Below are 16,763 nucleotides of genomic sequence, written 5' to 3' on the forward strand. Positions count from 1 at the left end.
ATTCCATGATGGGGTCCGCGATGTATTTCGGTTTCACATTCTTCCTTGTAACGATTCCACCTCATATGATGAAGGAAACATAGCCAGATGTAGATTTCCTTAAATCTCGATCAGTTTGAAAATCATAATCGATATATCAAGCACAACTTGTGTTAAACACAATTCCTCTAGCTAATATACCAACATATACCCTTAGTCCTTTTTCGGTATTTGAGAATGTTCTTCACAACAGTCCAACATACTTGACTAGGATTTTTTATATCTTGTTACCATGTCTACGACAAAGCAAATATCGGATTCAGAGACTTCAAACTGCTAAAACATATGTTATTCGTATCATTTCTTTATCTAGATATAACTTAGGACACATCTATAAATAATTCCATGATGAAGGGGTAATAACCTTTCTTGGATTTTTTCATACTAAAATGTTTCAGCACTATGTCGATGTAGAATTCCCGAGATAAACACAACATCATTTTCCACGATCTCGAATGACCTTGATCCCAAGGATGTGCCTAGCTTCTCCGAAATCCTTCATCTCGAACTCAATGATGAATATTCTTGTTGTTGCTAATCAATATGATGTAATCTTAATCTATAGTAAAGTAACAAGAATACTAATCTATGTAGAATACCACATTTCCATTTACTTTCATATACTCACGACTTTTGATAGGGTGGTATTCAAATCCAATGAACTTGACAAAGGTCCAATCATCTTGAAGCTTGCATAAGTCCATAAATATGCCTTTTCAAGCAGCCGAAGGAGCAAAAAAAGTGTTCTACTAGGCTTAAACAACACAAAGTGATCAGAGTTCCAAAAATAATTCTCAGAAAGGGCTGTGCAGTTCCAATACACATCCAAAAAAGTTCTAAGAAAATAATAACAATCCTAACAAACTACGCTACAAGCAACATAAATGAAATGCACAACTGCATAATGGAACACTTAATCATAGTGCCAATCTAAGGTCTAAAGAAGGACAGGGAAAAAAAGTGATTCAAGAATCTGTCTTTAGACAACGGTCCACGTAAGCCTGTAGAGAGAACACAAGTTTGTGTTAGCGTTAGGAATCAAAACTACTACTCGATCACATACAAAAATATATTGATGACAAATGAGCAACAGAATACAAGAGATCTCAAGGTCAGTATGATGGAAAAGAATAAAATGTTGCATAAACTCAACTCAAGTTTAATAATTCAGCTGGAGGAAGTAATAAGACTGGGATTTGGAGGCCGAGATTACGAACTGATTGTGCCAATATTTAGTCAGAGGAAAAGAAGATTAGGTACAACCACTGCGCAAAATATCAAGGAAATCTTTGGACAAACTAGTGGGCTTGAATAGAACTGATTGGATAACACAGTTTACCTGTACAAGTTTGGTGATTTTGGGTTCAGAAAATGAGAGATACTGCTCAATTTTCTCTTGCGTCTTTGGAACGTGATCGGTTTGAATAGAGCTTGTAATTTTGTCCACCACTTTTTTTACAATAGTTTTGTGAACGTCTCTGCTCATTCGGCCTTCCTTCCATTTAGGCTTCAGTTTGTCCTTTACAAACTCTATCAGAGAATTTTTAAACAGGCGTGTCCCTTTATCATCCTTGTTACCAATACTCTCGTCAGCTTTCCCATGGTCTTCCAAAGTTTCAGAATGCTTACTGACTTGAACTCCCTTACTTTGCTCGCCCATGCCTCCTTTGACTTCATCACATTCTGCATTTTTATGTGCCATCTCTTGCTGTTCTTGTGACCTTTCAGAATTATCTATTTCTGTATTATCTGTCGGTGGCATTTTAGTGCCTTCTTCATGCTCATTACTATTTCTTCCATTCTCCGCGGAACTGATTGGATCATGAGAAACTGTAACTCGATTGAGTTGCATATATGCGCAGTCAAGTGGAACGTGGCCAGAGGCATTAGCCGTAGAAGGCACCATCTCTATAGAATTGGAGACTTCTTCAATTGGAATTTTTGTAGAATGTTGATTCTCAAATCTTTGATTTGGGACAGGAGGAACCTGCTGTAGAGTAGTAGAAGGAAGAGTGTTTGTATATTGAGCAGACTGCTCACTGATTACAGATTTTGGAAAAGACAACATGGTGTTTGTCTCCGAAATTCCAGCCATTTGGATAGCATTTTGAAGTTTCTGAATCTGAGACAAATTCAAATTAGCAACATGGTGAATCTCAGCCCCATTCAAGGCTGGCATATCTTTGCTACCAGCTTCAGTGGTAATAGATGAACTCCCAAGAAGTACGCTTTTGCCATTCTGATGCAAGTTTTCTGCAGAAATAAAAGCTGCAACAGTGGCATTTCTGGAGTCTTTCACCTCATTAATAACGTCAGAACGGAATGAACTTACCACATTGTTTTCTACTACTCCATGGTTCTGATGCTGAATATGGGAAACTAGAGAAACATTCTGCTGCCAGGCATTCAAGGGAAATCGTTGGTCTACCTGCAATTTGTTCGTATTTCCATCTGGATTTTGCAACAGTGAACCATGAAACACAAGAACGTCCTGTTCGGCCATCATATTTTCCTCAATAGCAGATTCAGTAGTACCTGCATCTCCACCATAACTGCCATTTCCTGCATGATGTACAGGCACTAAATTAGTTGTGTGTTGTGGCAGCCCCCAATTTACTTTCTCGTTTCCCAAACTGTGGCTCATTGTATTGTTTTGTCCTGCATTACTGTTGTCAACAGTGCTTTCTGTAACAATAACAGTAGAACTATCCCCCCCAGAAGGATTCATATCATTTGAGATTCCAGCTGCCTCATTACAAGATTCCCATCTCAGGCCATCCCTCTTGTTCACCTTGTCACGTGAGCTAAGGTCATTGTCGCGTGAGATACTATCATTGTCGCGTGAGCTACCGTCACGTGAGTTATGGTCATTGTTGACTTTGCCCAGTCTACCCACTAAACGGTTAAAATTGGGATCCTCATGAAAGAATTTGCAATTATCCCGATCACACTTGCCTGCTGCAAAATACTTACAAAGTGGGTTCCTGTTTCTGTAAGGTTGGTGCTCAGGGTCCTTATCTGAGGAGGAGCGTTTAGTACCTTCAACACAGGTTTCATCAGAAGCAATATGGTGAGAAAATCTGCAATTGTCTCCCCACCTACAACTACCCTTAACAAAGTTTCTGCACGGTACATTTCGACTGTTGTTTAGGAATTGCTCATTCTCTCCATGATAAGGATCAGAAGCATCACTCCTTAATTCAATCCGAGCACCTCTGCTGTAAGACAGTTTAGAATCATTTCCATGATCAGCCCTACTTCTCCGACTCTCTGATGTGTCCCTTCCCCCAAGGGCACCATCCCTGTGATTAGTGTTTTTTGGTAAGAAATATTTGCTAAAATCGTCTCTCCTGCCCCTTCCTGGAGCAAAATCAGCTTCATTTGACATCTCAGGTAAACTTCTACCGTCACTCCATCCAGAAGCTTGATGTTTGTAATCTCTTAAAGGGCTACGGCTTCTTGTCCAACCCTGTGCATCGCTGTCACTTCTGCTTTCTCCCCTTGTTCTTTCCCTTTCGATGCCCCTACTCAAGCTCCTACTGCGACACCTGCCTTTACTCCTGCTCCTGCTCCTGCTTCTACTCCTACCTCTTCCTTGGTACCTACAATAATAAGAAAACAATCAAACATGCACATTCTGTGTGATAACGAAAGGAATGCACCACATTCCCTACATTTCCTATTTCCTTTCAAGAAATTTTAAAATAAGACTCCACTCCACATATGCCAACTTATGACTATAGGTAGAAGTTATTTTGTTATATACCCAAAAAGATCACTGTCTAAGAACTTAATAACATTTCATCATAACTTATGTTGAGGCATAGAAAGATTATTTAGAGTTACTTATAAACTAAGAGAAACTAGAAGTGAGGTCAGAAAACAACAACTGACATGTCGTAATCTTATTATGTATAGCTAAAAACAAGGCAAGGTTCATCATAAGTCTGCAAAATTTATAGCATTGCAATTAAAAAGTATTCCAGCAAAAAAATGATAAATAAGTTGTCAGAAGAGTGAGGTCAGCCCAATAGGATTGGCAGATACCTCTTAACCAAAAAAAGTGATATGGAAAACACAGTAAAGATTTAAGCTTCCCTTAACACAGCTTAGAATTACAGATACCGATGTACCTGCGAGAATGGCTTTGGTCATCTTCTAGTAAGTGGTTATATTTGAACTTGGGAGACATATCCTGATAATAACTATTTTCACCACCTATTTCCTTTTCTTGATATGCATTCTCTCTTTCCCTGGGATAGCTGCCATTTATCCAATCAACTGGGTCCTCATGAATTGATTCCATAGATGGGTGACCAGAATGATACCTGAACTTCGGCAATCCGTGAGATCCAGATGCAGGAAATTCATGATTTTTTCACCACTATGACTTTACCTATCCCACTATGATTTCCAGTAAAAGGTTTTGTCTCTGCTTCCTCACTCCACAATGATTTGCGTTTTCTACGTTCACCCATAGAGAACCTGTGCTAACAAAAGCTTGCAGTATATTTGCCTTAGTTCATGCAGCTGAATCTGTGTAAAGAAAGCAATATAGAAAACTCAGCATTCTTGCTCCATTTCAGGTTTAACAAATGTTATCTTCTTGGAATATACTACTCAACCATATCCTCAATGATTAATGAAGAAGTCCAATTAAATGAAACTTCCCGTAAAAACACAAGAGTTTGGCATAAAAAATGAAATGGGCTGGTCTCTGAGCGTGATAGATACTTCACCAATGAAATATTATTACACATTAGCAGACTTGATTAAGCTCCTCTTAGAATAATGCAAGCCAATTCTAATCACGCATGCCATTTCTTTTTCGCTCTTTTCTTCGGGAGCACAGATGCGCACGCAGGGGGAGGGGGGACAAATACACTTCACACAATAATCTAAGAGATAAACTGACAATCCACAAAAAGAACACCATTGAAATCATAAAAACGCTGAGCTCCTTCCATTCATGTTATCTACATATATCCTAGAGTGAATCATTTCCAGCACAAGTCAAAGCTTCATTCCAGTTGATTTAATATGGCAAGACTATCCACACTTTGTTGGTGGTGCAGACAGTGCCTACTACCTAGAACTGACTCAGACGCTTGGATGAAAAAATGCTAACTTTTCACTTACGGTCAAGTGGAATGTCCGAGAGACTGGAGAGCATTCCCATTATATGATGTCAATCTCAAAAAAAGCTCATCTGAAACATGGCCATAATATTTAGTTAAACAAACACACAAAAGCTATATCCTCAGATATTTCCTTTTATCATGTAGATGCAGGCAGTAAAATTATTGAACCATAATACCGATCCAGGTAAATAGTACTAGAGAAATACTACTCCTTCTGCCCCAACTAAGATGCCACACTTTCATTTTTGTTTGTCCCAACCAAGATGACACATTCTTATTTTTGATAACTTTCTCGCTCCAAAATACACACAACCACTTTTTTTTCTCTCCCCAATTAAATATTCTAACTCTCTTTCTCTTTCCATTTAACACTTACATCCACTCATTCTATCTCCAATTATCCACGTTAACCAACAACTTCTAAAATCATGTGTAGAACTGTGTCATCTTAGCTAGGACGGAGGAGTATCATGTAAGCGGCAAGAAAAGCCACTCTGACTTTTACTATTAGGTGAAATTCACTATCTTTCCAGATATGCTATGCTCCAATTAATGCCAAGTAACATGCCAAAATTAGTCCTAATCTTTAGCTCCAATTAACATCAAGTGCCTCAGGAACCCGAATCAGAAAAGTTTGCCAAATTATGCAATATATGCGGAAAATGGATGAAATTGAAGGAAAACAGATAAATCTCGAACCAAAATACTCTTTTACTTCCAAGTCTGGCTCAAAGTTCACAACTTTTCAGCTACACCTTCACAAACACCTAACACTTGTTAGCTCAATTTGGAGGGAAGTGGTTCACGGTCAACACAGAAATCAAATAAGCAAAAACTAATTAAGAAAAAGCACAAAAAAGAAAAAGAAAATAAAAGGAAAGATATTTAAACCTTTTGAATCGAATAATCAAACCCTGGCGAGCGAGCTATAGAGAGAATGGGTGCGAGAAGGGTCTCGTATTTACAGAGACAATTGAGTCAGTGAGAGTCATTATGCGAACGTTGAAAAAAATCTAATCTTGAAATTGAACCCAACAACGAAAGGCAAAATCAGGTGTGCGTGCATATGTACAGTAAAATCTAATTATCTAAATTTATTAAAAGAAATTTATTTCTATATGGTTTGTTAATAATTGATTAAATTCGTACAAAATCAACCGGAATATAAAATTTCCTTTTCTAAATTGATTGATAGATTTATGGTTATTAAAGATTTTTCAGTCGATATTTTGTACAATACAAAAATAATTGATATTTTTTAGTCTAGATAGGTGTGGATCTGAAGTTGGACCTTGTTAGGGTTTATATTACTGTAAAAACATGTTTTGAGCTCCTTGTTTATATAAAACTCAACATTCATTTTTATCCATTTATTGAGAGAAATATTTTTGTCATATTGTGCTTTTACTTAAATGATTTATGTTGAGTTTTACTCTAGTCTTCTATATTGTACACAATGTAGTGGAACAGGTAATCATTGTAGCTGACTTAGACGGTTCCTTGTAGAAGTCAAACGGTATTTAACAACCTAAATAGGCTTTAATTACCTATCGTAAAGGATTGCAGTGTCAGTCTAAAAATTTCCTTGCGTTGTGAGACAAACGAACTGGAGTGAACGTACTTACAGTGTGACAAGTCTATGTTGTTATTTACGAAAAGATGAGGTCGAAGAGATTGTTTTTTCATAATCTTTAACTTATCAATATTTGTGGATTTTTTGCAACACACTAAACTTGATATGGCCAATGGTGATTAATCTGTAGCGGTGCTAGGATTGTTATACTAATTAGGAAATATAGAAGATTCTAATTCATTTGGGTATATTATATTAACTAGATTAAAATGACTTAATTGTGTTTGACCGTTAGTTTTGTGACGACGGCGTTAAAAAATGACCATTTCTGAACCGTTTCATTTGTTCGGGGTGCAATAATTCAAAAGATAATGTTCTGGACCAGAATTGTAAAATCGTTATACGTTTAGAACCAAAAATGACATTTAATCTAAATTATAGTATGTACATTGGATTGACGTAAAAATTTAAATTTATTATTAAATATAGTAGTAATACATAACATTTAAATGGCGAAAATGTATTTGTTGTGGTTGATCATAGTTGCTAAACCAAGAAGAATTATTTATCTTTGGCATAATGGCATTTGTTTTATTTACTTCTCGAATTAATTTAGTTTATCTTGTTAAATTTTAAAATTATGTTGATCAGTTATCTTGATCAGTGGTTTAAAATTTTAAACCAAGAAGAGTTATCTTGATTAATGGGAATTGAGCTAACATTTTCACTGCTGTCCTTGGAAAGTGTTTCTGGAAGGATAAGTTAGTATTTGAATGATTTTGAGATGCATTATTTGGTAGAAACTGATATGTTTATATGTTCGAGATGGTTCTAGATGAACATATGTTTGTGAAGTTGCTATATTGAATGCATTTCAAATCATTTGTGTTGTTGTCTTGATGGGTATAGAGTATTGTCATCCAGATAATAAACCCAGTTGAAAATGATGGGACATATTTATCACCTACTTGTCATTTGCTTTATCAACTTTATTGTTATCTGTCCTTATTGTCAATTCTTCTTGGTGGATGTAATCAGGGCTCTTATAGAAGCTTCCCTTGTGTGCCCTCAGTCACAGTCCCACGAGTTGGGAGAAAAGATAGACTAATCTCTTTAAAATCCAGATCATGTTCAAGGTTAGAGATTTACTTGTAACATTTTTAATGAATCTTGAAATGATAACATGTCATTTGAGCAACCATTGGTGGCACCAAATGTTGATTATCTGTGTTAATATAATAGGAGTACCTTTTAGCCATGCCACTTGCACATTAGCAACTCATTTTAGTTGTGGATTTTATCCTGTTATTATATTTGAAGCTTGGGTATGGTGATAAATCTATGTTACTTAATGAATATGATCTCACTGTTATAAACCTCATAAGGGGTCACTCTTGGATCTTCTTCTATTTTGTTAACAAGTTCAATGCTTGATTATTTTATTTGATTTTTTCCTGTTTCATATGAAACTGATTAAACATTCTTGGTTAGGTTGTTTTGTGGCAGTAGCAGTCTCTGGCTGATATTAATGTTTATTTTCTTCTATAACAAATATCTGGTGATCTGAAATCTGTTTTGAATGCATTTGAGTTTTCTATCAGTAGTTATAGAGAGATCCCATTATTCATTGACATTTCATATTTTGATAAATTTTGATTCATTGTTTGATCTTTTCTTGTGACTTTGATCTCTTTCACTTCGCAAGACTGGTTGAGCTTCAATATTTTCCTGATTCTGATTTATTTGCCTATGTCCTATATCCTGAATCTATATTACATATGCAAGAGCTAAAGTGTTGCCTAAATTTACACTAATGACTTCCAAAAATCAAAATAATTCCTCTATTGTATAAATGGAAACATAAGAATATTGCACTTTGAAATGGGTATTGTTGATCTAGTAAAGAGATGCATTTATAGTAGATTTTTTTATCAAGATTCTAAAAGTTATTTCATTCTTATACGAATTAAATATTTTATTTAGACCTTTTCATATTGGTTATTAAGTGAAAAATAGATTAAAATGTAACAATAATAACATTAAGTTCGATTCATAATGTTTTCTATCCACTCGATAATTTGACATTCTGATCTATGGAATATGATTTGAATTCTTGACGTACTGAATAATATGATTTAAATTTCCAATATATTGGAAGGTTATATAATTTGAAACACACTTCATCCTGAAATAAGTTTAGTTACTACACAGAAAAATTAGAGAAACTATCAATTCGAACAGTTCAAAATTATAGTATTAATTCTAATTTTCAACGTGTTTTTTCCTTCTCTCCCAATTTGCCTCCCATCATTAATACGACGAAAGAGCTACCAAGAAAAGAATCTCAGAAAAGAACAAAGCAGTCGTTTTTCAGCTTCCCCAAAGATAAAAATCCTCTCTCAAATTCTCCCAAATCTAACGATTTCTGCTGCCACTCTCAACTGGGTACCCCTAATCAGTAACGGAACCAGAAAATTATGTAAGCTGGTGCTGAAGTTAAAGAAAGTAATGGTAGTAAAAATTATGAACTTTGGTTAAATTCAGTTATATGTCTCGTAATTTTGATTATTAATCATATAAACTATGAATTTTAATATTTATCTCAATTTTTTCACGAAGATTTTAGTAAAATTGTACGTACTATCTAAGGTGCATTCGAAGAATTCAATGAGGACAAACCCGCCACTGAATTTTACTACCTCTGTCCCTGAAAGTTTGTCCCATTTTTCCATTTCCGTCCGTCCCCCAAAGTTTGTCCCATTTCACTTTTTATCATTTATTTTAGTGGACCTCATATTTCACTAACTCATTCCTACTCACATTTTATTATAAAACTAATATATAAAAGTAAGACTCACAATCCACTAACTTTTTCAACTCACTTTCCATTACATTTCTTAAAACTCGTGCCGGGTCAAAGTGGGACAATATTTGGAGGACGGAGGTAGTATCATTTTTTGCACTGCGCTTAACAAATAACTCCACTACATAATCAATTTGAAACAGGTATGCGTCAAATTAACACCATACAAATAGAAAATCATAATTTATGATCATTGAAAATTGAGAAAATGTTGAATTTAGTTTATGGCTAATTTAAAAATTATGAGACACCAATATTTGACCAAAATTCGTAACTTTTTCGACAAGTCCCAAAAAAATAATAATATTAAAATATAAATTTTTATTAACTTTCTTAATTTGACTATTCTATTTGTTAACTTCATAAAATTTATTTCCTTCTAAATAGTAATTTTAATTATTCATTTCCGTTAACATTTTAAATTTATTTAGATTCAATTTTAAAAACGAGGTTCACCTTATTTTAGTATACAATCTATCATAATCTAAAGTGTCAGTTTGGTGAAAAGACAATGATACCCTTTTTGGAGGGAAAATGGAGAGATGGAGTGGCTTTTATTTCTTTATTTTATTTTGTGTATTGTTCAATAAAATTCTAGCTTTTTGAGAAAGTTTTGAAACACTTTTAAATAGAGTCTGCCATTAGTTGAATCTACATTTATGTATTATGAACTAATTTTCTAATTTTCTGATTGCAAAATAGGGGGTGGTTCTGCTTGGAATCCGGTGATGGCTCCGGCGAGAACTCCGGCAATGGCTTTGGCAAAAGAACAAACATATCAAATTAGCAAAAATCTATGTAGAATCTTTCGATTTATATATTTCTGAAACTTTGAATAACTTAATATTGGTTTCAAATTCTATATTCTGAAACATGAAAAAGATACTTCATCGGGGATGAGGCCAGCGCCGAAGATGCATGGCCGGAAAGTAAAGGCAGCGGCGGCAAAAGAGACGGAGGCAGCGGCGACGGCGGAAGGGACGGAGGTAGCAGCGGCGGCTGGAAGAGAACCATCCGGCAGAAGAGACGGAGGCAGCGGCGGCGGTGCAGGAACTGCAACTCTGCAAGAGCCATCCGGCGACACCATGGCCGACCAAACAGACAGTTAAGCAGGATGGAAGGAAACCCGGAGAGCACGGCGGTGGGCGTGGCGGCGTAGATTGGCAGAGAGAGGGAGGTGGCGAGGCAAGGCAACGAGAGGGAGGTGGCGAGGCCGATTGAGAGAGAGTGTGGAGGCGCAGGAGAGGAAAAGAGAGGCGTGATTGGGAGAGAGATGGAGAATAGGGAGGCGCAACTTTTATCGTAGGGTTTGAGGTTTTTATTGAGTTGGATTTTTGAAAAATTTTATACTCTATTGATTGATTTTCTTTTTAATTGAATATAGTCCTAAATTAGGTGTTATTGTGTCTAAAAAGTTAGATTTAGTTTGGACTATTAATTTATTGAATTTAGTATATACTTCATATATATTTTTCATTTTTTTTACAATTTAGTTATAAAAGTAGTAGTATATGTTAATTAGCCTTATATTTGGATTAAAATTAGAATTGTGCTATAGAGTTTAGTTTGCCTTCCATTTATCTAGGTTAAAATTACAATTTAATCCTTTATTGTAATATTTTCAGTTCATATATTTTAATTAGTCTGTAATTAATTAAATAATACTACTAAAGAGGTGTATAAATTACGGAATAAGATGAAATTATATATATATGTAAAATTAAATCTAACTTATAAAGTTTGTATAACTTCTAAATATAAGAGTAGTGTAAATTTCATATTATTCAAAACAAATAAGATTCATAAAATATTGTCGTTATTTTAAGTGGCAATTTACTTTTTATAAGTGTATGTGGTGGGAAGTAAGAAATTTATTCTTTCCAATATTAACAACTCATTTAGTCTTTGGCCATATATATCAAGTTATGTTACGGTCTGAAATTAAACGGAAGAAATAAATAGTCAACTAAAATGTAATTATCGGATAATACAAAATTTAGTATACATAATTCTACAGTTAAATTTAGTATACATAATTCTAATTGAGTTGATTTTATTTTATCTATTATAAATAATTACTATGTATTTAGTCTTTGGCCATACATCATAAGTTATGCTAAGTCATTAAAACCTATAGTGTTAAAGATCCATTTGATACTTACTATTATAATATTTGTTGCGATTTAAGTATTTTTTTATTGAGACATTTAGTTTTTTTTGTAAGTTATTATTAAGATAGTATAACTATATAAAATTTTATTATAATTTTATTTTGGATGAAAGAAAAACAAATTCTCTAAATTTGCATAGTACATGCATTCAAGAAATGTTAAAATATTAATTAAGTAAAATGATAGTGTTTGGGTGATGATATTCATAGGATGAGATTGTGACAAAATAATTCGCGTCATGAGATAAGATTGTGGACACTAAAGGTAGTATGAAAATGTACAATTTATTTGTTTTTTATTTCTTTTATGAGATAAGATTTTGTTCTTTATAACTTTGATTCCTATTTATGTTTTATGCTTCTTAAAATATTATATTTATGTACATTACTCTCTTCGTTCAATAAAAATATAGGCATATAATATGCTATGGAAATTAAGATAAAATTTGTAAAGTATGAGAGGGGGAAGAGTAGTTGAAGTAATGTTTTAATGGTGGTATAAGTTATAAATAACTTGGTGTATATGGGTAATAAATTGGGATAACTTTCCATAAATGAAAATGACCATATTTTTGTGCGTACTAATGTAATAGTTAGGTGAAAGATATAGCCATACATGGTTTATGGTTATATATATTCATTTATTTTGTATTTATAATTTGAAACTTTTATGTCTCGTGTATAGCACGGGTGTTAATACTAGTAATATTAAACACTTCACTTCTTGGAAAACTTACTCCAACCATTTAGTACTCCACCTTTAAAATTTAACCTTTTTAATATAAAATTATTATTTTAAAATTTTTATGATGTCGTCTTCTTCCCTCAAAATAGCCAATTTTTGGCTATTTTGCGTGCAACATTCGATTCCCAAATTTAAGGTCTTTTCCTATTATTCAAAAATCCGCGATTTGTCTCCATATTATACAAAAAACAGTGATTTAGTCTTCAATGGCAGTGGTTATCGGTAATAGTTTCAGATTATTATCGAAAATTTCATAAAAATTAGAAGTAGAAAAATAAAACTTCAAAGTCCCATCGCCTCTTTAAACCAGCCCTGTTAATGGGTATTAATGGTCCATCACCAACTAAGCCCCCGCTGGAGTGGGGGCTTGGCCCTTACTGATTCCACCAGTGCCCCTAATTCATCACAAAATGAAATGGGCTTTCTCTAATTTGTAAAAATATCCTGTCTTTTTCAGCTTACAAGAGTGTGAGGCAGCGGCGGCAGGGGTTTTTCTTTTTTGATTATAGATTACAATTAACATTCCTCAAGTGTACTGAACTTTTTTTTATTCCGCCTTTGGGATAGACGCATGACTCTCGTCTCCTTTTAATGAAACGCATGACGGAGATGTGTCTTTCATAGAGACGCATGAGGGACATGCGTCTCCTAATTTTTTTGAATTTTTTTAACGACGCATTACGCTTATGCGTCTTTATAAAAGACGCATATCCCTCATGCGTCTTTTGTTTTTTTTTTTAATTTCACGGACGACGCATGAGCGTCATGCATCTTAGGGAGAGACACATGATGCTCATGCGTCTCTAATTTGCTTAAAATCAGTAGCGAGGGAGGTAGAGAAGGCAGACGCACACGAGAGACAAAAGAGCAGAAACACATAGCAGGCTCAAACTGAGCGATTTTGGCTATTTCTTGGCGATTCCCCGTCATATTCCGGTAAGTTTCCTTCAATCTTTCAACATTGCTCCCTTATTTGTTGTTTATTTGCATAGTATTAGGTTTCGAATAAATTTAATTTAAACTTACTAAATTAGGGTTTATAGAAAAAATTGTCTCGAAGAGTTCCATTATTCACAAATCCACTCTTAAAGACCGAACCACCGAACCATACCAAATTAGGGTTTTTAGATCTAGTTTTTTTATGGATGAGAGACACAAATTTATCAATTATTTTCGCCTTCATCACGAGCCTATTTTAATTCATCAGAAGGTAAATAAGTCATACTAACATGTTACGAAAATTTAACTTCATTCCAGTAGGTTTTTACTTCATTCTAGTAGGATTATTACTTCATTCTAGTACGTAAATGCGGTTTCGCCGTCGCGTGCCGTTCTTTCTCTCTACAATATCTATCACCACCGCCACAACGCTAATATGGTGTAATAAACACATGGAATGATGTAATAAATTATTGGAATGAAGTATGTGTAGAAGCATTTGAAGTCCTACTGGAATGAAGTAAAAACCTTATCCAATGAAGTAATAACGTTTCTGAATGAAGTAATAAACACACTTGAATAAATTGCATTTTTTAATGTAAATAAAGTAAAAACTCAGGTCAATGAATTCAAATGAAATATATGTTGAATCATTTCAAAACCTAATGGAAGAAAGTAAACACATGTTGTAGTTTCAAGGTATTGCGTACGGAATGAAGTAATAAACCTATACAATGAAGTAAAATGGGCTTGTAATGAAGACCGAAAATTTACACAGCAGCACATCTCATCAAAAAAACTAAATCTAATGGCCCAGATTTAGTCTCTAGTTCGGTCTTTAAAATTGGTTCGACATTGATCACAACTCTTGCCTCTAATTGTTGTTGGTTTGTATATATATTTTTGCAGAAATCGTGCCAGTATTTGTGAGTTTATATTGGGGTGGTAGAATAGTTCAACTTCCTCAAGTGGGTATTGGTTATGATCCACCTCGTGCGAGAGCCTCCATCGTATTGAATTCGTGTGTTTCATTATCTGAATTAGTTGCAATGATATATGCTAAGATAAGGATAGATTCAAATCAACACTCTATCGATATATCTTGGAGGCATTGTTTATTGGTGTAAGAGAGTTCAAATCCGCAAGAATTGCAAGAGGTGCGAAGAGATTATACAATGCATCTACCTAGTTGGGTTCGACTGTGAAACTGCGTTTCTGAACTGTGAGCTTCTCAAACCCAGAGAATTCGCTAGATCACAATGTCTATGAACTCAGAGGATCCTGGAAGTCTCGGTCGTCAGACACATAATTTTCGCGTTCAAAACCCTCAACCCTCTTTACTATGAATTAGCACAGGGAAGTGGTGATCGATCCCACGAAGACAGATGCGTAAGAATGCATTTAAGAGACTCTGGAAAAGGGCAGCGACGAAACTAGAAAGGGACAAGCCCCCGCTCCAGCGGGGGCTTGCCGCTGCCGGACGCTGTATCAAGGTTGTGAGTTGGGGGCAGAAAATTGAAGAGAGTACTTATAATTTTGTTCTTATTTTATCATTTTCAGCGAGATGGGGAAGAACCGGGAAGGGAACGAAGAGTAAATGTTACAAATAGAGATCTCGAGAGAGAGAGAGTCGATTGGAAGTGACATGACAAAGCTACAGTATTAATTTTCAGTTTTTGCATTACATAGAGGCTAGACTCTAGAGCACCAAATAAATACCTACTCCATCAGTATTAAATATTTGGTATCTAATTTACCTAATAAAATATGAAATCTATTGATATGGAGTAGTACCGTATTCAAAATAAAACTGAAAATTGAAAACGTCTATATCAAAATTTTTAAAAATTGATGATTAAAGTTATTTATAAACTCATCATAATATTGAAATATATTTTGCATATGAGTTCGGACGATCAATTATTTAGCTGGTTATAAAATACTATAATGGATATGAAGTACAATTACCCAATCCTCATAATATCCAAACAATATTAATACTTTAAAATAATACTTTCTCCGTTCCTGAAAGTTATGAGCATTTGCTTCGGCACAAGTTTTAATTCTTAATTGATAAAGTGAGAGAAATAGAATGAAAAAGTAGTTAAAGTACTATTAATAGATAATGGATCATACTCCCTCCGTTCCATTGTAGTGGAGGCATTTCTTTTTGGCACGGAGATTAAGAAAGTAGAGAGATGAAGAGAGAATAAAGTAAGAGAGAGTAAAGTAAGTGAGAAGAAATGTGTTAACTTTTACTAAAAAGGGAAATGACTCCACTACTATGGAACGTACCAAAATGGCAAAATGACTCCACTACTATGGAACGGAGGGAGTATATCACTAGAGATAAAAAAAAAGTTTCCAAAATTAGAATATTTATAATTTTCAGAGACACAAGGAAATTGCGCATACTTTTCAGGATGACACGAGAATTAATGTACAATTCGTAAAGTAAAAGAGAGATAAAAAGAAAAAGTAATTATAGTATTGTTAGTGGAGAATGAATCTCACCTCATTAGAAAGAAGTAAGTTACCAAAACTAGAGGTGATATTTTTGTGGGACATCTCAAAATGAAAAATGGCCTTGTTTTTATGGGACGAATGGGTAATTATCATTATTATTTATATTATTATTATTATTATAATTTTCAGCCCCGGCTTATTCAAATTTCTGGTTCCGTCACTGGAAAAGAGGTTGGCTGCTGCCACGCAATTTTGGGTTGAGAAAATTAAAACTAGATTGAGGAATGAAAATTGGCTAACACTAGACCTAGGAAACAGAGAGCATCATGCAAACATGGGACATCATCATAATTTCAATATCTCAAACAAACTTCCTCGACCTAGTAAACGACTTCCTAACCTAGCTAAACAGAGATCAAACATGCAGTGGGGACCATTTCCCGAAACGGTTTAGTACGAACGAAAAGCTGCACATAACTAACTATGAATTTAACCAACGAGGATCTGCATTTTGTCACCTGATTCAAGCTCGAACATGGAGAAAACAGAGTAATAACCCAGATTCAAACAGAACAACATAATTCAGACGTCAGAAACTGGCGATTAATCGGAAACCAATAGATCTACACCTACTAGACTAAGTAAACAGAAACACAGAAATGAGTCATCAAATTCATGTACAATCAACCAACTCAGCTTCAGATCCACACGTCGGACGCTTAATCCACTCCAGATCCAAGCGATCCGAACCCAACTACGATCAAAATCAACTCCATGAACTCTGATTAAACAAATCCACTCCGATCAACGACAATCCAACCACGATT

The 16,763-nt window shown here is 34.7% G+C and overlaps 1 protein-coding gene across 12 annotated transcripts; it reads right to left on the reverse strand.

The window, feature by feature from the left end:
• Positions 1-809: 809 nt before the first annotated feature.
• On the reverse strand, positions 810-6,226 carry LOC121758505 (zinc finger CCCH domain-containing protein 55-like). 12 transcript variants are annotated; one of them, XM_042153897.1, is made up of 7 exons: positions 6,072-6,225; positions 5,880-5,935; positions 5,179-5,248; positions 4,173-4,575; positions 1,379-3,641; positions 1,192-1,255; positions 810-1,040 (listed from the first exon to the last, which is right to left on the reverse strand). In XM_042153897.1, exons 4-6 carry the CDS (start codon positions 4,343-4,345, stop codon positions 1,199-1,201), a joined length of 2,493 nt encoding a protein of 830 aa, XP_042009831.1. In that variant the 5' UTR covers positions 4,346-4,575; positions 5,179-5,248; positions 5,880-5,935; positions 6,072-6,225; the 3' UTR covers positions 810-1,040; positions 1,192-1,198. The 12 variants fall into 12 exon arrangements, with proteins under 12 accessions (XP_042009831.1, XP_042009833.1, XP_042009832.1 ...); XM_042153899.1 differs by lacking the exon at positions 1,192-1,255; XM_042153898.1 differs by lacking the exon at positions 810-1,040 and having other exon boundaries at positions 1,047-1,255; positions 6,072-6,226.
• Positions 6,227-16,763: the final 10,537 nt, after the last annotated feature.

Source organism: Salvia splendens, chromosome 12 (genome assembly GCF_004379255.2).
Source record: "Salvia splendens isolate huo1 chromosome 12, SspV2, whole genome shotgun sequence".
In the NCBI taxonomy this organism is placed as follows: Eukaryota; Viridiplantae; Streptophyta; class Magnoliopsida; order Lamiales; family Lamiaceae; genus Salvia; species Salvia splendens.

Excerpts from the sequence above, each read along its gene's own strand:
- LOC121758505 (XM_042153893.1), bottom strand. The coding sequence starts at position 4,345 with ATGGAATCAATTCATGAGGACCCAGTTGATTGGATAAATGGCAGCTAT. Across the intron at positions 3,642-4,172 it reads GACCAAAGCCATTCTCGCAG|GTACCAAGGAAGAGGTAGGA; the intron begins GTACATCGGTAT and ends TTATTATTGTAG.